Here is a 25,556-nt window from a genome sequence, read left to right as displayed (position 1 = left end):
AGACTGCTGTCAGATCTACGAAAGTTTTTCTTGGAAGCTCTCTTCAATGTGTTGTGTTAATGCCAGGACTTGGGAGGTGCAAAGCTTGCAGGATCAGAATCCTTCTTGTTGGGGAATTATGTGCTTGTTAACATTTACATATGTATTTCTATTCTGGCCATGATGAATCTGTCTTTGGAAAAGCGACAGAACAAGACAATAGATCCCCAGTTACTGAGATTTTCGGGGTTCATCCCCAGTTTTATACAGGGTGTCCAGAAACTCTACCGACAAATGAAGACAGGAGATTCCTCAGCTAATTTTAAGACAATTTAACCCAATTTATCTAGTCCGAAAATGCTTCTTAAGGGAGCTAAAGCTCTTTGAAGATGGCGTCATGAAATTAGTTTTTCTTAAATACCTCCAGAACGCTTCTATTTAGAAAAACGAAAATTGGTATGCATATTTACTTTTCAGAGATGAATGGATTCCATCTATTGCAAATTTCTAGTACCGGTCATAGGCGTCCGTTTTGGGTAGAGCAACGGGTATTTTATCGCTTAACTTTTTTGTCCTTAACTTTTATGCATTTTTGACACCGGATTATTAAATTGTGAGGTAAAGGTACTCTTGCTCTAAGTCGGTAGGACACACCGTTTTCTAGAAAAATCGATTTGAAAGTTTTTCGTTTTTGGAATTTGAAAAAAAATTGAAAGAACTTTTCAACAAAAAACGAAGTATTTTACCAGCATAAAGTAAGAGTAACTTTTAGTACTCGAATACCTCATAATTTAATAATCTAGTGTCAAAAATGCTCAAAAATTCAAGACAAAAAAGTTATGCTATAAAATAACAACTGTTGACCTACCCAAAACGGACGCCTATGATCAGTACTAGAAATTCGCAATTAATGAAATCGATTTATCTCTGGAATATAAATAAATGTACCAGTTTTCGTCTTTCTAAAACAGTTTTTTTTTGAAATTTTTTTTTTAATTCAAAAAGCGAAAAATTTTCAAATCCATTTTTCTAGAAAACGGTGTGTCCTAACGATTTAAAACAATAGTACCTTTTAGTACTAGGATACTTCACAATTTAATAATCCAGTGTCAGAAATGCATAAAAGTTAAAGATAAAAAAGTTATGCGATAAAATAACTGTTGGCCTACCCAAAACGGACGCCTATGATCGGTACTAGAAATTTGCAATGGATGGATAAGATTTATATCTTGAAGATAAATACGCGTACGAATTTTTGTTTTTCTAAATAGAAGCGTTTTGGAGGTATTTAAGAAAAACTAATTACAAGACGCCATCTTCAAAGAGCTCTAGCTCCCTTAGGAAGCATTTTCGGACTAAGTGAATTGGGTTAAATGATCTTAAAATTATCTGAAGAATCTCCTGTCTTCGTTTGTCGGTAGAGTTTCTGGACACCCTGTATATACATCAGGTCAAACAGGCCCTAGAGGCCCAAGGCCTTCACTGGTTTTAATAAGGCTATTATTTTAGATTTTCTCCATGATTTTGGAATTACACAGGCTTTAAAGTGCATGTTATACAACTGCAAGGTCCATTTTTGCCCATTGTCCTAGGTGCTTTATTTGCTCACTGTGTATATCATCCACACCTGCAACTTTCCCGTTTTTGAGCCTGTTCGTACCATCGTGGTTATTTTAGTGTAAATGGAGTTCCTAGGTGCTTTGCCTCCTGATTCAGTCTATTTTTGGGTCTTTACATCGGTTCTTAGGTCTCCCATTCACAATGAGTTCAGTAGCGACTTAGTTTTCTGTAACCTTGCAAGGTGGTTTATGTTTTTTAAAATCACTGCTGAGCTTTTTCACAAGTTTACATGCTATTTTAGTACTATATTTAATATGCCAACGATCTGTCGGTATACTACGAAAACCAGGTAAATGTCGAAATACCGAAATAGAGAAAAAACGTTTTTAAAGTTTAGTGCTTTATTTTGAATGAAGCGGACCAGTTGTGTTTGATATTCGATATGCTAGTGAAAGATGCATATATCAGAAATAATATTCTATCATTAGTTTGAAAAAGTTAAAGAGACCTTGCTGATTAAACCTAAATTTAAGATTCAGCTGCAATCACTTACCTGGTTTTACCTGTAAATCAAAATAAATCACACTATTAAAAAACTTATCACCTTTTTACTGAATATGGTAGATATACAGCAGTAGAAATATATTATTGTCCGGCAAATATAAATGTGCGCTTAGTTGGTTTTACATGCAACAGAACTTTGATTTTATGGAAGTAAGTAGCGATATATTGTTTTATTTGAAAATGAAAAGTTGGTTAGGTGTAACTTATTTGTTTATTACACAAATTATCTGCTGAATGGTAAGTCGTATTATTTATTGAGTTTTACCTGTATGTAGAGCGTAAAAAGCTGAGAATTTTGGTATACTTAACTCAATATTTTAAAATTTGTCATTTATCTGGTTTTCGCAGTATATCGACGCTATCTACAGTACAATATAGATACCGTTGCACGTCATCCGCGTCATAGCACGTGACGTCACATGATACCAACACGAAATATTTAAGTCGTAGGTGTGTTCCTTTTTAGAATTGTTTAGTTGATTACACTGGAATTACAGCCACTAGAGATATTTTATTATATATGCGTAGAAGTAATATTAAAAGTTTTATATTAATGTAAATTTAAAGAAACACACCCTAACTTGTTTCATTTAATTTGAATAAGTGGAATACAAAGCGTTTTTATAAAGCTCACTTGTTCGGATTATACTCTAACTACGATCGAACAAAGATGACATTTTGGCATAAATTGGTAACACTTCTTTGACAGTTACGGTGTTGACACTTCAGATTTGTTTTTATTCTTTACTATAAGTACATATATGTTTTATTATATTTATTGTTTTTATTATTTACTGTCACGTAATATTATAACTTAATTCTTGTTTTCTATTTCTAATGTTTTTATTTATTTACATTGAATATTAATTTGTTTTGTTGTACAATCCACTTCGCAATAATTATGTGATATATTTGATTTAAAATAAAATCAAATTTTTTTTGTAATTGGGCAACAATGTCAACTTAGATCTCTGACGTAGATAATGACGTGCAACGGTATATATATAGTACGGACTGTTGGACTGTATAATAATCGGCAAAATAACGCAAAAGATGGAAAACAAAATACATTGTGAAGTAAGAAGACATGAAACTTGTTGAGGTGGAAATTATCGTTATAAACGTATTTCATTACATAGTTTCCCACCTGTATACGTCTGTTACAGGAGTATTTTGTAAAATTATCCTGCCACAGTGACAGTTATACTCCTCCGATACGTTTAAAGGTGGAAAACTGTGTAATATAATGTAATGTTAATTTATACGTTTATAACGATAATTTCCACCTCAACAAGTTTCATGTCTTCTTACTTCACAGTGTATTTTGTTTTCCATCTTTTGCGTTATTTTGCCGGTTATTAGCGCGCTCACCACTGTATATAATCTTATAATCTTTTTTTCATGGGTATCTTTCAGTGCGTCACAGTTTCTCGATTTCTTTCTAACGCATTAAATTGTATGTGACAGAAAAAAGGCACGTCCGTGATTACAGACATTTATAACATTTATTCTAGTTGTCGATAGATGGCGTTATAATCGAAAAAAATAATTATTTACGAATTATATATCTACGAATATAATGTCTACAATTTATAAGACTATACAAATTAAAGAAAATACCATCTTATAAATAATGCAATAAACATATTTGATTTGTTTTTATGCAAAATTGCAAATAAAATGTGACAACTGTCAGATTTAACTAAAATGTTATGTTAGAATAAATGTTATAAATGATATCACGGACTTACTTTTTTTCTATTATTTGTGACGCAATGAAAAATGCCCATGAAAAATACCATATCATATTTTATAGTTTTGTCCAATAATGTGACATGGGAATTTCGACATAATGTTATTACGTTTGTTCTAGCATCAGTTTCAAACGGTTTGAAACCATCAGCGAATAGTGGACCAGCGCGAGTAGAGGGGATCGCACTGGTGACTGTATTATGTTCTCTCACTGACCAACTGTTTCCTGACGGTTTCTGACTAGTTTGACTGTTTGCTAGAACAAACCTACTGTTTGCTTAAAATAATACAAATTAATATTTAGAAAGTATTTATTTGTTCACAACAGACGCTATGGTTTCTGCGGAATAACTAAAGGTTTATTTTATACGTTACAGCCATAATATCTAGTTTATCTTGAATCTCTTAAAAAAATGTTTATTTAGTGAAACAATTACAAAATAAAATTATTTCCTATGAGTAACGGCGCAATTTTACATTTTTGTAGAAAACTAGTCATTGTTCACCTATTTAGACATTCAGTTTATAGTGTAAAATTATTTTGATTTTTAAAACCAAACAAAACAGAAAAATTATACAATAATTGTATCTACAGTGATGAGTGCGCTAAGAACCAACAAAATAACGCAAAAGATGGAATACATAATACGTTGTGCAATAAAAGAAATAAAAATAGATGAAACTGGTAGAAGTAGGAAATTATCTATAGAAACCTATAAAACACTACATTACAATACCGCTATTGATAGTAGAGAGATAACTCAAAGGCAAACGTTAATACCGTGTCAAGACGTGAATAACGGATAATGGTCTATTTCAACCCATCAAGAGAGTTATTGCAAATGTTCTGGGGCGGGGTTTAACGTTATTATAACAACCGACGTTTGGGATTACATATAACCTAGGAATTAATGTTGAGGAATACTGTAAATGTTTTTTTTTTTATTGAAAAGTGAATTTACATATTGAGCAAGTTGACATCCATTTTAATTTTCATGATTTAATCAACAATAAATATAAATAATCAGTATAAAAATAATATAAAATATCTGAATAACTAGTATCCTAAAGACAAAAGTAGTCTATTGTAGATAAAATAAGAACACACGTGTTTCTCAAGACAGGAAACAAGACGATTCAGAGTTTTTAGTTTATAAAATTTGTATTCTATAAATTATTTTTATGTTTCATCCCAAATGTCAAATTAGCGTTAAAGTTATTACCGTCCGTTATTTTGACCTAAATAGAGGGACACGTTATCCGGTATTAGCGTAACATTCACTCTACGCTTGCATGCTTGTCAAAATAGCGTATTCCGCTATTAGCGCGCGATAAAAATGCCTTTACGATATCTCTGTAGTTCCCCACCTTTAGACGTTAGTTTGTTTAAGGGATAGTTGACTTCAGTCATAGTAATACGTATGATGTCAAAGATTAATATTTTTTAGTAGAAGTAAATAAAAACAGTTTATTATAGTCTGTTTTTAAACCAAGAGAAGTAATTCAAATTTCCCGCGCCGTAAAGCTTGTTTGTAATTGGTCCAACCTCAGGCAAGTTTAGTCCACTGTTATCAAATTTTGACACTAATGACATTTATAAAATTTTGACACTATTGGCATTTCGTAGGTTAATTAAGTTAGGTATATCAGCGATTTTTATGTTTTCTGTGTTCTTCCTTTCATTTTTAGACTTAGTGTGTTTTTTTATAAACATCAGTTGTTTTTAGAAATCTTTAGCGACATATTAAATGTAATATTTATGGATTATTATATAAAAAAGAAGATGTATTTGGTGATATTTCTAGTGACTTTCTTGGGTGTGAATTTGTCTTTTTAGTTTACTCCTCTTGGGTTAAAAACAAAGCTTACTAATTTTTTAATCAACATTAAATTATTGATCAAGAATAATTTCTACTATTATTTGAGACGTCACGTACACTCTTGTCAAGATGACATGGAAAATTAAAATAAAATATTTTTCGACGTCCTATGTATAATTATGACTTAAACTGTATAATTATGAGTATGGTTCGTTTTAAAACCAAGAGGAGTAAACTAAAAAAACAGATTCGCACCCAAGATAGTCACTAGAAAAATCACTAAATATATCTTCTTTTTTGGTTGTATCGGCTTTCGATGCTAATCCATAAATATATTATACTAATACGTTGCTAAAGAGTTCTAAAACCAACTGTTTTTATATAAAAGTAGCCTAAAAATCTAAAAATTAAAGGAATAACGCAGAAACACTTATAAAATGCAGGATATAACTTAACCCATGAAATGCCAGTAGTGTCAAAATTTGATAAATGTCATTAATGACAAAATTTCATAACAGTGGAGTAAACTTGCCTGAGGTTGGACCAATTACAAACAAGCATTACGGCGCGGTAAATTTGAATTACTCCTCTTGGTTTAAAAACAGACAATAATTATGACTGAACTTCTTCTTCATGTGCCTCATCCTTTAAGGAGGGTGTACCGTCAAAAGGACGCGGACAAAAGGACGCGTGACAAAAAGACGCCTAGGAAATAAGGACGCGCGACAAAAGGACGCGTACCAAAAATGGACCTGTGGTCAAATACCTCTCTCACTCTAATACCCGAAAGTTAAGTTAGGACCGAAGGGTTAGGTCTTCCCCCTTTCCCTGACCGCTGCGCGCAATTGCAGTCTGCCCGATGTATTATACCCTCGTTATTGTTGTAGATCGAGTAAACGACCGAGTCAAGATTTACTATAATCTTCTTGGAAGAAAGTAAATCCTAATTATTGCTGTAATATAATAAGCAACTGGGAGATTTCGGTAGAATTTAAATTTTTCTATTACATAAGTACATAAATATCCATGCTACATTTACATTTTTGATACGCGTCCTTATTTCATAGGCGTCTTTTTGTCGCGCGTCCTTTTTTCAGCGTCCTTTTGACGTAGATTCTTTAAGGAGATTGGGGATCATAATGGCCCATTTAACTGTGTTTGCAGAGGCTCTGAAGAGTTCTATTGTCGTTTTCCCACTTTACTGCTTTAAATTTTTCAACCAGGATGTGCGTCGTCTCCCCGGTCCTCTTTTTCTTTCCACTTTCCCTTGTACAGGGTGTCCCAATAAGAATGGCTCTCGGCCATATCTCAGGAACCGTTTATAGTAGAGCTTTGAAATAAAAAATTTTATAACAAAAGTTGCCTCAGGAAAAGCCTGGAAATTATTTTCATAATTGTGGGTTCACCGCTAGAGGGCGTAATTGAATATCAAAAATTTAAAAATCTAAATTTTACAAAATTTTCCTAACGAAGGGGCACTGGAAATCCGATTATTGTAATCTTCATAAAATTCTGCGCATATTTGATTTAACAAGTTTAACTCTACTTTTGCAAATAAGAGGTGGGGGTGAGTGGGAACCTTGTTATGAAAAAATGGCTGTAAGTCCGGTTCTGCTAAGTCAAATTTTGAAAACTGGGTCTTGTTGAAGACAGATATTTTTCTTCAATGTAAGCGTGATAATTTTGAACCATCCTAATAAGTAATAAGCCAGCTGGGAGGCGTTATTTAATTTTTTTCAGAAATCTAGTTTTCTTTGGAAAATATTAAATATAAGTATGCATTTTTAATCATACTTTATAAAATTAGATTAAATTAGCAATAGAATAGCAAAAACCGCATGTCGATACCTTTTTTATATCTCAAGATATCTCGAGAAACGTGTAAATTTTATACATAACTTACTATCACCGGTAAACTAAGTTAATGAAAAGTAGTGTGCTGTGGAAAAAAACAAAAAAACATTTTCCAGATGTCAACGTATAAAAATATAATTAATTAAAACAACAATATAAAGAGAAACAATACTATTAAAATTAAATATAACAAAGAACAAAAAGAACTACTTAGTGACGACCTAAATATTCAAATTGTTGCCCATCATACACTACTCTAGAATACATTAAACAGAGAATACTAAACGCCATTCAAAGCATATCGAGAGCAGAAATTGAGACTGCTGTTCAATCTACTCTTGAAAGAGTAAATGTTTGCAACGAAAATGATGGCCAAAAATTTGAACATTTATGTCATCACTAAATAGTTGTTTTTATTTCTTTGTAATAGGGCTTTTCAACGCTTCTCATTTGTTTCGAGCCTCTGTCATATGCCGTATAATCCGTGTATAATATTAATATACGAGATATGAACGAGGCTCGAAACAAATGAGAAGCGTTGAAAAGACCTAATATACGTTGACAGTTAGAAAATGTTTCTTTGTTGTTTCCATAGCACACTACTTTTCCTAAACTTCGTTTACCGGTGACAGTAATAGTTATGTTTTTAAATTTACACGTTTTGTAAGATATCTCGAGATAGAAAAAAGGTATTAACATGCGGTTTTCGCTATTCTGTTGCTAATTTTGTCTAATTTTGTAATATGGTATTAAAAATGCATGTTTGTATTTAATATTTTCCAAAGAAAACTAGATTTCTGAAAAAAATTAAATAACGCCTTCTAGCTGGCATATTACTCAGCAAGTTGGTTCGAAATCATAACTTTTACATTGACGAAAAATATCTGTCTTCAACAAGACCAAATTTGCAAAATTTGTTTAAGCAGAACCGGACTCACAGCCAGTTTTTCGTAACAAGGTTCCCACTCACCCCCACCTCTTGTTTCCAAAGGTAGACCTAAACTTGTGAAATCAAATATGCGTAGAATTTTATGAAGAATACGAAGATCGGATTTCCAATGCCCCTTCATTAAGAAAATTTTGTAAAATTTAGATTTTTTAATTTTTGATATTCAATTACGCCCTCTAGCGGTGGTCCCACAATTATGAAAATAATTTCCAGGCTTTTCCTGGGGCAACTTTTGTTATAAAATTTTTTATTTCAAAGCTCTACTATAAACGGTTCCTGAGATATGGCCGAGAGCCATTCTTATTGGGACACCCGGTACATATAACCAATCGCATCAACTCATATTTTTCATTTCTTAGTTTGTGACCAAAGTAACTAATTTTTCTTTCCTTCATATTGTTTAGTATTTCTTTTTCATCCTTCTTAATGTTTCCGTATTTGTTACGTGTTATGCCCATGATATCGATAACACCACATCTCAAAGCTGGCAAGTTATTTTTTTCAATTAGCCAACTAGCTGAAGTCAAGTAGCCACTAGCTACTCAGCTCCATCTCGTACTATTTCATAACTTAATAATGTTTTCTCTTTTGCGTTATTTGGCGGTTATTAGCGCACTCATCACTGTATACTGTATTACATAGTATACATAGCAATCTAACAAATTACAAAAGAAAATAAAATAGGTCTACACAACGGGTAATGTAATATTGTAATAATTGGCAATTGCATTACAGAGAATGTAATACTGGCTCAAATTTTGCTCATTGTAACCCTAGGATATTCTCAAAAAGATGGTTTTATACAGAATATAACAGACATTTTATAAAGACCATTAATCGGCTGAGAGCCAATCATGCTCTTACGCCATATTACATGCATAGAATCGGCTTGTCAGATACTCCCAATTGTACTTGTGGCAAAATCGGAGATCTAACACATGTCATATTAGAATGTCATTTAAACATAAATAACATAAACGACCTTTATAAAGAATTAAAAGATTTAAAATGTTTTTTCCCAATAAATCTTAATACTTTAATATTTACAAATGATATGGAAATTCTTCATCTCATTTATAAACATGTTAAATTATGTAAATACAAGTTGTAAACTTAATATAATAGGCATAATTTGTTAATGTGGTTTGAAAAAATTAAAAAATATATATATATATAAAAAAAACACATAATAAAATAATAACAAAAAAAATAATAAATAAAAAAAAAAGAAAAAAAAAATAGAAACAAACATAAAAAAAAATAGAAACAAACATAAATAAAAAAAGAAAAAAAAAATAGAAACAAACATAAAAAAAAGAAGTGTTTCGCACAAATTAAAATATATTTTATATTTAAAAAACAGTAAAATAATTTAAAAAAAAAAAACAAAATAAAAAAAGCTACACAATGTACCAATGTATCTATAAAAATAATATTGTAGAATGTACTTATGTTTATAAGAAATTTATGACTATGAATCTGCAATCAATCACAAACAAGTCTGGCTAATTGGCTCTGCCAAAGCCATTTTTCAAAAAAAAAAAAAAAAAAAAAAATATATTATAAACATTTTTCTGTAACATTTGTCATGGTTTAAAATCATCCAACTTCTCCGGGAGAAAGTATATAAGATTAATATCCCAGTAAATGAACGGGAAATACGGCGATACCGTGTAATTTTCAGCGTCAACTCCGAATTGCATGAAAATTTGGATTTAGGTTCTACTTACCCTCCACTTCAAAATTAAATTTGTGTCGTTGGTTGCTTTTACTTGGGGGGTGACATTCACCCCTTCTCGGAGGTAAAAAAACGCTCGTTTAAAGTAAGCCCGGAAATGGATAAATTGACTAATTCTAAGCAACTTTCCTTCTATAGAGTTTTTAAGTAAGTCGATACTTTAAGAGTTATTTACAATTGAAAATGTTTATTTTTCAACAAAAAACACGTTTCAGCCGGTTTTCCGCAAATAACTCGAAAACTAAGTACCTATTTTATTAAAAAAATATATTCTTAGCAAAAATGTAGCATAGAGACAAACGAAAAAAGTTGTGTATCGGTGAAGTCCATAGACCCAGCACAAGCAAAGTTGTAGCTCATGAAAAATACGTTTTTATTCGTCAAATTCCAAATCGAATATTTCAACGTAAAATATCGAAAAAATGAAGCAATTTTTAAAGTAGAATACTTTAAAATGATATTGCCAATATTTATGAGTTGCGTTCCTGGGACGACTTTACTGAAAGATAGTTCATTGGATTACATGAAATCAACCCCAACGCAAGAATATCCGCCACAAAAAAAATCATAGCATGTGATCTGTCTTTAAAAAGACAACCACATGCAACGGTTACAGTAAAATTCTCTTGTTAGAGATTCCATAGAACCCGGATCACGATTGAATGTCTGACACACATTAATTACAAGACTAATGCCAGGAAATCCAACTATACAAAACACCAAAGAAATAAAAGTTGCTCTAGTTAAAATATGGAAAAAGGTTTCTTACATTATGATATAAAACATGCATTTAAAAATTTCAAATTATAAAACCGCTCTAGTTGTTAGGGAAACCAGGATCGAAATATCACGTAAGGCTTTTATGACCTGGAAACCAGTTTTATGCAATAGAAACCTATTGATGCATATTCGCAAAAAGAACCTGAAATTGTTGTGTGGCACATTTGTCATTTTGTTTCATCAGTCGCTGTTTAAAACAATTAAAAATGTACTAATGACTTAACAGAAACTATAATTCTGTCATTAGTCTTTAGTTCAGAATGAATGACAAAAAAATATATACAGTAAAACCTCCGTTAACCGAAACCTTTTTAACCGAAACATCGTTTAACCGAAACGGCTGACACTTTCAATAATTTCGTCAATAAAAAGTAAATTTTTATCGAAAAGCAGAAACAATTCGATGTTAATTTGTCAACATTGTCAACTTTGTTTGCAAACAACTAAAGAACGCAATTAAATATACAACACATTACGAAATCACCTCATTGTATTGTTTAATACTATCTTTGACCAAGAATACTATGCAGTTTGATACAAGAAGAATACAAAACCCATGTTATTTTTAACCGAAATTCTTGTTATCCGAAACGGCTTCCCCCCCCCCAATTATTTCGGTTAAAGGAGGTTTTACTGTAATAATAATAGTCTCCTGTTTTATATCCAGTGCTACGCTTCAACCGCCTATTATCACCAAGGTACTCGTTTTATTCAGACTGAGTCGACCTGGGGCCTATAGACATTTTAAATATGTCTAGATGTTCTCGCCGGCGGCGCTGGGATTCGATCCCGGCCTACCTGCGTGGAAGTCAGACATCCTACCGCCTCGCCTGAGCTATCCGGCCCATGACAAAAAAGCATATTGAAATAAATCTTGACATCCGTACTTAAGTGGTTAATGAATAACAAAAACACTAAAAATAATATAATGAAAACACAAAGAACTGGGAGGAAAAACCTGGATGAAAGTATTAAAGAAACAATGACAAAGTCATAATGTAATATATGTACATTAAATACTTGTAAATATAATTAATTAGTTAAACATACATACTTGTAATAGTACTTAATGCTACATAGTTTTATAAATAAATAAAATTTGATAACTCTATTCTTTGTTAAAACAAAAAAGAATTCTAAAATGGCAGATTCAATGTTGTTTCTTTAAATTTGTTGGTGTATTTTTCGATGGTTTTAGAAATTAAACACATCCACAAATTAAAAACCTAAAAGATACAGAAGCACACAAAGTTTATTTGTAAAAAGATTCTTACAGTTTTACAAAGTTAAATATAGTAAAAATGCAACTTTCCCAGGCAAAGTTAAATAACTTTAATCTGTTTACAGTATGTATTGTGTATGTACAAAATTTAAAGTATACATAAACTAATATTAATAGTCAGAAATTAATTAAATATAGAATACCCTTAACTTAATCAATCCTGTGATGTATCACCAAAATTATTTTTAAAGTTTTGTTGTTAATTTAACTATGACAGATAACTGTCTCGATAACTCTTAACGTAAATTCCGTGTGATGTATCACTCATCGTTACGAGATGTAACGAGTTATTATTTCCCAGGAGTTAAAAATGAAGTATGTATTGTTTTTTCTTCAACAAAGTTGGTCTTCTAACAAAGAAAACCTTATGTAGAAACAGTACAAGTTGGAGCTAGAAAGAGAATAATGAAAATGTATACCCACTAAACACCTGCTTGGTGGTATATCATAAAAGTAGATAGAAAGAACAGTAAAACTCCTGTATGTTTATAAATTTAAAAACATATTTATTATTGTATCTCTCGATTTGTCTTTTGTATAATGTTTCTATTTTTAAAAGTGTGTTTTACCGTTCTATTTTTTTTATCTTGAATTATTTTAATTTTATTAGTAATTACGTGTTTTATTGATTAAATTAATCAAATGCCGCGCAAGGTCCCGGGACAATCTGAAGCATCGTTGGAATTCAAACTGTCAATTCATACGGATTTGTTGAATCTCGCAGCGTTCTTCATTGAACATTCATTTCAATTCTAAAAACAAGCCAAAAGATGAACCTAACCTTACAAAAATCCTTACTACATAACTACAAAGTTATCTTATAACTTCACATATAACGTCGCGTTATAAAGTGACACTTGATACATCAGATAACTCAAGAACTGTCAAGAAGTAACGCTAGTAGTTAAGCTAAATAATATGATACATCACACCAATTCGACGATTATAACAACTACAGGATAACTTTACGTTATATTTAATTTTGTTGATACATCACAGGGATTGTATCTTTACATTAATTTTCTTTTTAATATTACCACATGCAAACTCACAAGAATGCCTCATTAATCATTAATAAACTATTTTTCATCACTTATCCATAAGTGCTGAAACTCGTCTGGTATAGACAAAACATAGGACTCATTTTCAAGACCTGCTCTTAATAATTCTCGAATTAATACCCATTTACTACATTTTTTGCTAATGGTTATTCTTCTAGAATTAAAACCTCCCTCACTCTTAGATTTTAAATGATACTTAGCTGCTATAGAATGAATACGAGCCCTTTCCTCTTTTGTGAAACCAGAATCAAATGCCAGCGTGATGGTTTTCGTCGACTTAGCATAATCAGCAAGAATTTTGTCGATTTCTTGCATTACATTTTTACCTCCACCTCCTAAACCTTCTCTAGAAATATTCTCAACGATTTTGTCTGCAACACTTTTTTGTTCACCTTGTTCTTTGTTACCAAGTCCTTTTCCACCCCATCCCATTTTTAACATCATTTTTAAAGCAACACTATTGCTGTCGACTGGGTTATTTTCTGGAATCTCTGTCTTTTTATTATTTATATCATCCATTGAAACTTCTTCGTAGTGTGATTTTGAAGAAATAAAGAAGCATTTCATTTTCAAAATATCTAGAGCCATTTCGTACAGTGCTTCCTTGGCATCTTTCTTTGAAGAATACATGCCCTCGCAAATAACTGTATTGTTTATTCTCAATTTAGAAAAACCTGTTTCTTCATCTCTGTCAATATTCATTACACAATTTTTAACTTGATGTACGGCGTTGTTTATCAATACTGGAGGAATTTCGTTATTATTTTGTAGCAATATTAATTCTCCTATTTTGTCAGGCTGGCCTTGAACTTCTGATATCAGTTTTTCAATTTTTGCTTCTAGTGGACTCAGAGGTTCTGGGACAGTGTCGTATGATGAGTCATTAACTTCTGTATTGCTAGGTCCCTCCCACCTATCCTGAGCATTAAATCTGTCATTTCGGTTGTTAAAAAATTCTCTGGGTCTATCATATGGTGTCCTTCGTTCCCTAGTAAAATTTCCTCGTTGAAAACTAGATCTCTGTTCATTTTGATTACCTATAAATAATTTAAAAATTATAAGTTTATAGTGGTCAACAATATTGGATTTATTATATACATACAGCTTGTCTACTCAAGTTGGACACATACAGAAACGAAAAGTTTATGAAAAAAAGTTATTCTTTATAAAAAGTTCTGCAGGGTCTAAAACCTGAGATTCAACCATCAGATATCAAATTTTATCAATATTATACTTTTAAACAAAATATAAAAAATGTGCGTGTAAAAAAATATACCTTTTGAGTTATATGAGGTGTGCACCTTTATATGAATAGATATTGGGAATTAAAAACTATGTTCTAATATGCAATAATTACATCCTTCTAATTGAACAAAAAGTCTGAAATATTTTCTCAAATTACGGATACCCAACATCATTTTCATTTTTAAGAGACTACAGTAGCGATCAACAGGTAGCAACAAACGCGGTCCAAGATTGCGGCTGTAATTTTGAATATTTTATCGAGATATTTGGAACACATATTCGTAATATAATAAAGAATGGCGGTACAGAGCCCAATTTGAGAAAAATATTAGAATGTGGAAATTACATACTTTGTAATTAAATACAATAATAAAAAATTGAGATTGTACCGCCATTAAGAAGAACAAAAAAAAATACACTTTCTTCAAATAAATTTTTTTATCCCATGCCTAGATTTTGTGTCATTTTGGACCTACTAAAATTTTTTATTTCCAGCAAGAAATCGAACATATTATAACTAATAACTGATTAGGCAACATAGAGAAATATTTATCACTGTCATTTTGACAAACCTGCGTCAATTTTTTTCTTATCTGTTCTGTTATCTTTATCGATATCTGTTCAGTGCAGTAGTGTAATAGAACTAAATTGTTGGCCTATTTAAGAAAATAGATTATTGTTAATTGTGCGTTTTAGTTATATGTAGGTAGGTAAGCATACTTTACGTAAAAATATTTGAATTCTAATGCGAGTATATAAAATTAGAGTGCCTTTGGCGCTCTATGAACTAAATAAAATAAGACGGCTCTTGTTTCGCTTCACAACGAAATGATTATTTATTGTTATTATTTTGTGCAAATACCAATGTTATCATAAAATTTTCACCCATTTTAGTTCATTTTTATAAATATTTATTTACTAGTAACAAATTTGTTTTCTATTACTTCTATTTAGCGCGCCTATAAGTTAATGTCACATTCAAGTTATGTCAAACAATCCCGAAGCACTGTTGCCAAAGTTTCGCAGACCTTACGAAAAAAGGTATGATACTATCTCCCGAAGGTATATTGATGACGCGCTAATGTATGCTCTTAATAACTTTTTTATTATTAATTTTACGAAGAAAAAATTATTCTTTATATAAAGCTCTATATGGTCTAAAACCTAAAATGCGTCATAATATATCAAATTTTATAAATTTTAAAGACGTATGTCAAAAAATATGAATTTCGCTCAAAAGTAAAGTACTTTTATAGTTCACAATATTTTTGACATACCTTTTATGAATTGATAAAAATTGATACATATTATGATGGTTGCATCTGAGGTTTTACACAATGAAGAACCTTTTATGTAATATGTTTTAATAACTTTTTTTAACAATATATATTTTGAGACCAGGAATCTACAGTTCAAATATTTCCAATTATTAATGAAACACCATGTACAACACCTCTTTTAATATAAACAAATCCTTTAAAATCAAGCGGTAAATAGCATATACTTAGGAGTGCGAATTAAGTAAAAGCTTTGGTATTGCATATTTTCTATTCTGTCAACAAATTTAGTAAACAAATAGCTAACATGTCAAAGAAAAAAAAGTTATATTGTGCTGATGTGTGCTGGATTAGGTACCTACCTAGTTATTTAAATAAATTTGTATATTTTATCATAAAATATCAATGGAAAAAATAATGTTTCAACAGAAGGTACTCAAAAATGTCATTATACGGCATTATAACAAACTATTTTTCGATCACATTTTAATGCAGAAAACGTTAAAACGCCATTTTTTAAACCGTTAAACGCCTTTTCCTTAATTCCCAAAATACATATAGGTACTTCCATTTGGTTGAAAATTTGCTTAAAAATACCCAAATGCGGAACTTAAAAAAAACGTTTGAAAGGATTTTTAGTTTTTTACGATAAAAAAAGTTACATGCAATAATACAGAGTCAAAAATATATATAGTCCAGTCAGGATAACATTTGACCTTGCATGCCGAGCTGAACAAAATTTTAGTTTTCTAATCTTTAGGGGGGCAAATATTAGTATAAAAATTAAATTTTATACAATTCTGATCTATTTTATTTTTTTGCTAAAATGAACATTAAGGGTAGTATGTATGCAGTAAACCTGGTTTTATAGCAGTTGTTTTTGTTCAATATCTCCGCCATTTTCAACTTTTAGACAAAAATGGCGAGAACTGTAATTGCTGCAAATGAGATTTTCTATAATTTCTTTTATTATTCTAAATGGGAAATAAGCCACAATTAAACAATGATTTTATTAACGTTTCGATTTCCACTTCGGACGTCGTTGTCAAAATACAAAATATTACTGTATAATTATATTAAGTAATATTTTGTGAAGAAAAATTGAGAATATATTCGAATATTCGAAAGGAAAATCCTCAGACAGATTATGGGCACGATAAGAATGAACAACGGAGAAATGAGAAGAAGAATGAACCATGAACTAAGAGACATAATGAAGGGAGAAGATATAGTTAGATTTATTAAAGCGCAGAGACTGAGCTGGCTGGGACACATAGAGAGAAGGAAAAGCGACATACTGATTAAGAAGATCACCAGATGGAAACCAGAAACTGACAGACCAAGAGGAAGACCCAGAGAGAGATTGGAGGACCAGGTCATGAGAGATATCAAAATTCTGGAAGTGAGAAACTGAAGGGAACTATGCACATATCGAAATGAGTGGAAAAAAAACTGTAACAACAGCCAAGTCATACAACAAACTTTGACAACACAAGTGGAATGCGGAATTCTCCACAATAAGTGAATCAGAGAGCTCTAAGTAAGAGCGGCAAACATTCCATCCAGAATGAACAGCCCTGATGATGATGAATATTTTGTATTTTGACAACTACACACGAAGTGGAAGTCAAAACGTTAATAAAATCTTTTTTTAATAAATTACCTAAATGTTACAAAGAAATAGCTTCAGAACGATACTATAATTTCTTTTTAATCATTTTTTAATTTAGGTAATTGTATTTATTTATTCAAAACTCGATTTTAGAGGACGTAAGGGAATCTTTAAAAACACCTACAATGTTGGCAAAAAATGACTGGATGAACCAAGAAATTCTAGACCTGATGGAAGTTCGATGAAAATACAAAAATAGAAATATTATCAACTACCGTGAAATCAACAAACTCATAAAAAGAAAAATTAAACAGGCCAAAGAATCCTGGCTCGAGAATTCATGTAAAGAAATAGAAGACCTCCAAAAAAAGCATGACAGTTTCAACCTCCACAAGAAACTTAAATATACCTCCGGAATTAGAAAACAGAAAAATGCTCACGTACTTAAAACCGCAGACCGAAAAATTTGTGATCACGAACAACAGTGCAAAGCATGGGAGAGACACATCAGTGACCTTTTTGACGATGCTTCTCGAGAAAATACTCCAAATACTACCTGTGACAACCAATTAGACAGAGGTCCCAGTATACTGAAGTCAGAAGTCATAAAAGCAATACAACAAGCCAAAAACAATAAAGCACCTGGACCAGATCAAATCCCTGTTGAGCTACTTAAACTTTTAGATGAGGAAAACATTACCTACTTGACTACTTTCTTTAACAAAATTTACAACGAAGAAAAAATACCAGATGATTGGTTGGAGTCACTGTTTATAACATTACCAAAGAAAAGCAGGCCCACCAAATGCAGCGATTTTAGACTAATCAGCTTGATGAGTCACACACTTAAGATACTTTTACGTATTATACAAAACCGAGTATTCCTTCTGTGCGAAACTAGAATGGGTAATAATCAATTTGGATTTAGAAATGGTCTAGGAACTAGAGAAGCACTATTTTGTATGCGCGTTCTATTACAAAAAAGTTGTGAATTCCGAAAGAACGTTTATGTTTGTTTCATCGACTTCGAGAGGGCATTCGACCGAGTACAACATGATACACTTTTCGATTGCCTGCAGGCAGCAGGACTTGACCACTACGATATAAGACTGCTGAAATACTTATATTACAATCAAGTAGCCTCTATCCAAATTGGAGACAGTCGTACTGAAAAACTGCCGATAAAACGTGGAGTATGACAAGGTTGTGTTTTATCACCCACCCTTTTTAATCTGTACTCTGAAGAAATCTTTAGGGAGGCTTTGGATGACAGACAAGAGGGAGTAAGGCTAGGCAGAGAAGTAATCAACAATATTAGATACGCTGACGATCCAGCCATTCTTGCTGAAAATTTACAAGATCTTCAGACACTACTAAATCTAGTCAGTGAAGCAAGTTATCGGAGAGGCCTTAAAATCAACATTTCAAAGACAAAGTGGATGGTAGTTGGAAAGATTAATATAGATCAAGGTCAGCTTTCTCTTGATGGAGAGGAGTTAGAACGGGTAAATCATTTCAAGTCCCTTGGCAGCTGGTTAAATGTAAATTGTGACTCTGATGAAGAGATAATAACTAGAATCGAAATATCACGGAAGGCTTTTATGACCTGGAAACCAGTTTTATGTAACAGAAACCTGTCGATGAATATTCGAAAGAAGGTGCTGAAATGTTGTGTGGTCTATCCTATTGTATGGTTGTGAGACATGGACGTTAAAAACCACAATGCTAAACAAAATAGAAGCATTCGAATTGTGGTGCTATCGACGAATCCTAAAGATATCATGGGTTTCGCACACTTCCAATGAAGATGTTCTTCAAATGCTGAATTCAGAACGTCTGCTCATAAGCATCATAAAGAGGAGAAAAACAGAATACTTCGGCCATATAATTAGAGGACCTAAATACCATCTGCTTCGCCTTATAATACAAGGAAAAGTGAAGGGAAAGAGATGGATTGGTCAAAAGAAACTTTCATGGCTGCGTAATATTAGACAATGGTGTGGCTGCACAGTAGAAGAATTATTTCGCGCAGCAGCCGATAGAGAGAGATTTCAAGAAATTGTAAACATGATGACGGCCAACGTCTGAATACAGACACGGCACCTAAAGAAGAAGAAGATTTACAGGAGACGCCTATATTTTAGACTCTGATATTATTACATGTACTTAACTATTTTTGTATCGTAAGAAAGTAAAAATACTTTTAAACCACTTAACCCTTACTCTTCCACCACATTTAGATTTTATTTGACAGTTAATTACCAATTGTACTTTTAAGTCTGCCTTGTTTTTTTGGTCATAACTTTCTAAAATAAGCTAAAAGCATTGATATTCCCAACAATCCTTTAGACAACTCTACTATTTAAACCTACAAATCTTATTGTGTACCTATTTAAAACGAAATCATTTGAATGACATTTGAAGTATTAAACATCAGCTGATAACTAATAGATGATATTTAAGGAGAACGGAGCAAAATGCAAAATTTTGACGCATGTCAAAATTTTCAATCTGTTTTAAATTTATTCATTTTTTCGAATCCTAAGAAATTTAAATTTTTCAAAAATATTTATTAGTTTTCTCAGGATTCGAAAAAAATTAATACATTTAAAACACATTGAAAATTTTGTGGTGCGTCAAAATTTTGCATTTTGCTCTGTTCCCCTTAACAGGCATTCTCAAATTAGATCTACTTCAATACTTGGGATATAAGGGTACCAGAATTTGGTGATACTCAAAAGTACCATTGGGAGACTAATGGCTAAAGTTCTATGTTTTGACTATCTGTAGGCAAATTTTCAGCCACATTGAAGTATATGTATTTTGGGAATAAGGCAGAAATGCATTAGAGAGTCATGGACTCGACTCGACTTGTCGCAGACTAGGCTAGCTCAGATTCTTCACGTTGTTTTTAATCTTTATGAACACACTGGTAGTCGCAGTCTTGACAAGGACTCGATTCAATCTATAATGAGAATTTCAAGATGTCTTTAACAACTCATCACATCCGCGTCTCCCTAATGCTTTTCTGCCTTTAACTCTCCGTTACTCGCACACGGTGTGGGAGACCGGGCCTGTAAATAAATTCCTGTAACTCTGCTTGTAGTGGGGATTTTGAATGGCTACTTCGTATACCTCTTCAGTGGTCAATCAACTGTGGGTAAAGTCAGTTCGCAGTGTAAAAAATAGTACTGTCCTTTTGTTATTACACAACATGGTCCCATACACCGTGTGCGAGTATTTGTGCACCAATTTTTGTGTTTGGATCACACATCGATATTTTTAATTAGTAAGGTAATTTAAGATCTTTTCCTTATTTTCAATGTTTATAGATTAGTTTATTTATATTTATATATATAAATATAAATATATAACTTACCCAGAACCATCAGAATGAGGTTTAGGGAGATATGTGGTTTACCAACAGAACAAGTACCATTCGTAACACCAGGAACTTCAGATCGCTGTGCTGTTTGTGATTGGAAGAAAAATAGAAAAACAAAGTTTTACTGCCAAATATGCTCAAAATATCTGTGTTTGGAACACCATTGTTCCAATGAATGTGACACCATTGTGTATTTCATGTTTTAAAAACGTTAATTAATTTTTATAACTTTTTTTGTTACTCACAATTACTCTTTATTTTTAATTTTTTTGTGTATTGAATTAAGATCTAAAGTTCTTAGTACACAAATTTAACCATATTTAATTTTTTTTCACTTCCAAAGTTTTTGTATATACATATAAATGGATAACAATGAAAATTATTAAATTTTTGATTAAAGTAATATAATGTGAACACAAACGCATATCTACAAAATTATATGATCATATATTCATTAAATAATTTAATCGTACACAATTTTGCAAAAAAAAATAATTTTAAAACACTGCTGACCCATATTTTTGGACCCGGTCTCCTGCACCGTGCGTGAGTATCCGATCACAAAAAGTTGGCGTGAGTAACGAAAGGTTAAGGAACATGTGAAAAGCGTTCATTATGCCTTTCTACACTAAAATTTTATCGAAAACATCAAAAACTTGTTATAATCCCGTATAATGACATTTCTGAATCTTTTCTGTTAAAACATTATTTGTTCCATTGATAATTTATGATAAGTAAAATTTAATGAAAAATTTTGGCTTGGTGAAAGGTATATTAGTTTAAAAAGCCCCTATAGAGCTACAAAAAAATTTCTCTAAAATTATTGAATTGGTAGTGTACAAACAGTTAATTGAATACTTAGACCACAATAAAATAATTACTCAATCCCAACATGGTTTTCGCCAGAACTATTCAATCGAAACTGCTTCAGTTGAGCTTGTACAATATGTCCATGAAAATATTGATCAGAACAACTACTTAGTGGGCATATTTTTCGACCTAACCCGTGAATTTGACACGATTAACCATAACTACTTATCAATCAAACTTGAAGCAATGGGTATTCGAGGTCCAATTCAATCTTGGATTAACTCATATTTGTCTGGCAGAACACTCAAGGTGCAGGTCGATGATGAGTTGTCTGATGAGTTTAGTACTCCTATTGGAACTCCGCAAGGTGGAGTATTAGGACCACTTTTATTTCTCCTCTACATAAATGACCTACCTTTAAGGTACTAGTACACTTTAGAAGACCAAAAATAATCATTTTTTTCAAGAATTTTTTTCTCAGAACCCTTATTAGAAATGAACATAAAGTTTTTTTCATATTAATATATAACTCTTAGAGAGTACAAAAAATATATATTTTTTCATTTATGCACGTACACTAATATTGCAGAGGGCGCAAAAGTCGAGGCCTCGAAAAATGATGGCGGACAGTTAATCTCAGGATTGGGATATCTGAAACAAAAAAATCATACTGCATTTGAAAAAGGAAGGTTTCTTACGTGACAATTTACCACAATTTCATCAAAAAATAAAAAATAATCATTTTTTAACCATGAAAAACTGAAGAAAAACGGGTCATTTTTTCACAAAATTTTTTCAAATTTCCGTAAAATCTTTTCTTTGCGGAATTTTTCACTAACGGTGGTAAATTCTCACGTAAGAAACCTTCCTTTTTCAAATGCCGTATGATTTTTTTGTTTCAGAGATCCCAATCATGAGATTAACTGTCCGCCATCGGAACTACTTTTTTTCGAGGCCTCGATTTTGGCGCCCTCTACAACATTAGTGTACGTGCATAAATGAAAAAAGATATATTTTTTGTATTCTCCAAGAGTCAGATATTAATATGTAAAAAGTTTTGTTCATTTCTAATAAAGGTCCTGAGAAAAAAAAATCTTGAAAAAATGCTTATTTTTGGTCTTCTAAAGTGTACTAGTACCTTAAGTATAACAAATGGACGTGTTTTTATATATGCAGACGACACAACAATTGTAATTGTAGCTGATGGTTTAGACGAGTTGCATAAGAAAATACAAATAACCATGAATGAATTCATTCATTGGTGTCAAATTAATCACCTTCTTATCAATGAAAATAAGACCATTTTTATCCAATTCACATCTCCACTTAAGGAAGGTGACAATATAACCTTAACAAATAATTGCAAATTTGAGACTGTCGAATACACTAAATTCCTTGGAATGGAATTAGATTCCAAATTAAATTTTAATCATCAAATTGACTCTCTCTGTAAAAAACTAAATAAACTCTACTTTGCTTTCAATAGTTTGAAATCAAATTTTTATCAATCTTACCTACTTAACTTGTACTATGCATTTGTATACTCCGCCATCAGCTGCAATATAATTGTGTGGGGCAGAGCTACGGAAATTGGGCGAATATTCATCCTTCAAAAGCGATTCATTTGCCTAATTTTTAACTTAGATTACAATGAATCTTGTAGATACATTTAAAAAGAATAATATTATGACCTGCACATGCATCTATCTTTTCAAACTATTAACCTACACTTTTCTTAATAAGAATAAGTTTCAAATAAATAGTGATGTCCATAATTACCACACGAGAAATAAAAGTGATATCCACCTAAACAAATTCAACCGATTTCAACTAAAAAAGTCTCCAATGTATGCCGGAGGACAATTTTTTAATTTGCTACCAAATTCAATAAAAGAAATATTGCACTTTAACAAGTTCAAAACCAGGTTAAAGTTGTTTTTAACTGAACATTGTTTTTATTCTCTAGACGAATTCATTGGCTGGAACGATAGCTAGCAACTGATTCCGATATTTTTATACTTTTAACAATATTTTATCAGTCTCGTAATCTTGTTCTCTACTAAATGTTTGTTACCATTAATGTTTTTAATAAGATAACTTTAGTTTACTTTAGTGTAGTATTTTTTAATAACCTACTTATTGTACTATAAGTATACCATGTTTGTAACTTGTCTTATGTCATGTAAATGATACAAAAAGATCAATAAATATATCTATCTACAAACATAGAAACAAAATGTTTTCACTGCTACCTATTGACCCACTTACCACATGTGGGAGTCATATGTTGCCCTAGGGCCGTAGCCCTAGGAATTTTATCCATCCTTTGGATTTTGCCATGTTGACATCTATATAAGACTTTTAGTCTGTTTTTGAAAGGCTTTGACCTTTGTATTTTTTGGTTGGCTCACCATGTTCTTGTAACACTGTTGATGCTCTTGTTACAGAGCGAAAACGTTTTGTTTCTATGTTTGTAGCCCTATAGGAGTTTTTTAAACTAATATACCTTCTACCAAGCCAAAATTTTTTATCAAATTTTACTTGTAATTAATGGCTACAGGAAATTTTTCCTTGTGGAAATTTACGATAAAATATACAAGTTTATTTAAATAAATACCAAATCAATGTAAAATCGCTAAAAATGACATTTAGAACACTCAAGGGAAAAAATGACTCTTCAGGCTTGAACATCTTATTTTTATGTTACACAGAAGCTATACACCAAGTTTCAGGCAAATCGGAAATCCATAAGTTTTTGTCCGAGTGATTTGATACAGAATGTGCCCTGTACTTGTACAGTCGAACCCACTTATTGGAATAGCCTTCGTGCCAAGCAAAACTATTCCTATAACCAGGATATTCTAATAACCGATCGTTGGTGACTAGTAGAAAGGTTTCGGGACCTCAAATTTCTATTCCTTTAAACGGGATATTCCTATAAGCGGTATTCTAATGAGCGGCTTCGACTGTATCTATTAGCTAGTCAGGAGTGTTATTGACCAGAAGCTGCATACATAATTCAATATGGTGAAACTATGTTCTTGTGGTACAATAGCTTTTATCAAATATTTCAATAAGTATAAACCACAAACTATAAAATAAACTTTAAACAAACATATCAAGTAAAGAATTTATTTGATAAGCTTATTATATACCTGAAATTTGCTTCCAATAACCCCCATTATTATCTTCAGTATTATTGGGCCAGTTTTGCCCCCGCATATTACGGTTTTGATTCCATTGGCCGTTATGTCCATTATTCGTCCATGAAGAACCTCTCTGTCGCACAGTATTGAATCCTGGTCCTGCATTGTATGGTCTATGGGCAGAGTTTTGTAGAGAATTGGATACCCAAGGATTAAAATTACAGGGATTATTTGAATTAAACTGAGGTTGCCAATGGTTCCTTGAATCATTTCTAAACCTTTGTGGAAACATGTCTGAATTAGGAGGTCTAAAATTACTTCTATTCCTTTCCATGTTTGTATTTTATTTTAACTTTTAACTATGCAAAATGCAAACAAACTTTAGGTTACGGTTACATTTACATTTAGAGACAGTTGACATAAGACAAAGACATAATTTTATTGACGTTGACGTTAGTTAGTTTCTCACGAACTTACTTAATAGGGCTTTTCATCGAGTGTCATTTGTTTCGAGCTTCTGTCATGTGTCACACAATATTAAGATATCTACGTCATACGTCTTTGGTTTGTATTATTGTATACACCAGTGATGTGGGAGAGAGGGGATTAGACGCAAGCGATCGGTCTGTATATTTTAGATGGGACCACTTGTCGGCTCTTGGTGCTCCATGTAATATGGCGACGGGCAGGTCCGGATTCAAATTAATTCAAGTTGTATTTACGATTTACTATTTTATTTTCG

The 25,556-nt window shown here is 31.9% G+C and overlaps 2 protein-coding genes across 4 annotated transcripts in view; one reads left to right on the top strand and one right to left on the bottom strand.

Moving 5' to 3' along the window:
* Nucleotides 1-25,556, top strand: part of LOC114339548 (zinc transporter 2) — a 151,645-nt gene that overhangs the window by 99,906 nt on the left and 26,183 nt on the right. The gene's annotated exons all lie outside the window — the stretch shown is intronic.
* On the bottom strand, nt 12,231-25,235 carry LOC114339549 (uncharacterized). The gene is made up of 2 exons (XM_028290199.2): nt 24,824-25,235; nt 12,231-14,376 (listed from the first exon to the last, which is right to left on the bottom strand). The coding sequence occupies exons 1-2, from the start codon at nt 25,146-25,148 to the stop codon at nt 13,358-13,360; spliced, it is 1,344 nt and encodes a 447-aa protein (XP_028146000.1). The 5' UTR covers nt 25,149-25,235; the 3' UTR covers nt 12,231-13,357.

This window comes from Diabrotica virgifera, chromosome 7 (assembly GCF_917563875.1).
Source record: "Diabrotica virgifera virgifera chromosome 7, PGI_DIABVI_V3a".
In the NCBI taxonomy this organism is placed as follows: domain Eukaryota; kingdom Metazoa; phylum Arthropoda; class Insecta; order Coleoptera; family Chrysomelidae; genus Diabrotica; species Diabrotica virgifera.
The sequence above is the reverse complement of the archived record's forward strand: the minus strand, read 5'-3'. Positions and strand labels throughout refer to the sequence as shown.

Coding starts and splice junctions, on each gene's coding strand:
- LOC114339549 (XM_028290199.2), bottom strand. CDS start 25,148: ATGGAAAGGAATAGAAGTAATTTTAGACCTCCTAATTCAGACATGTTT. Junction 14,377..24,823: donor TTATTGGAAGCAAATTTCAG/GTATATAATAAG, acceptor AATTATTTATAG/GTAATCAAAATGAACAGAGA.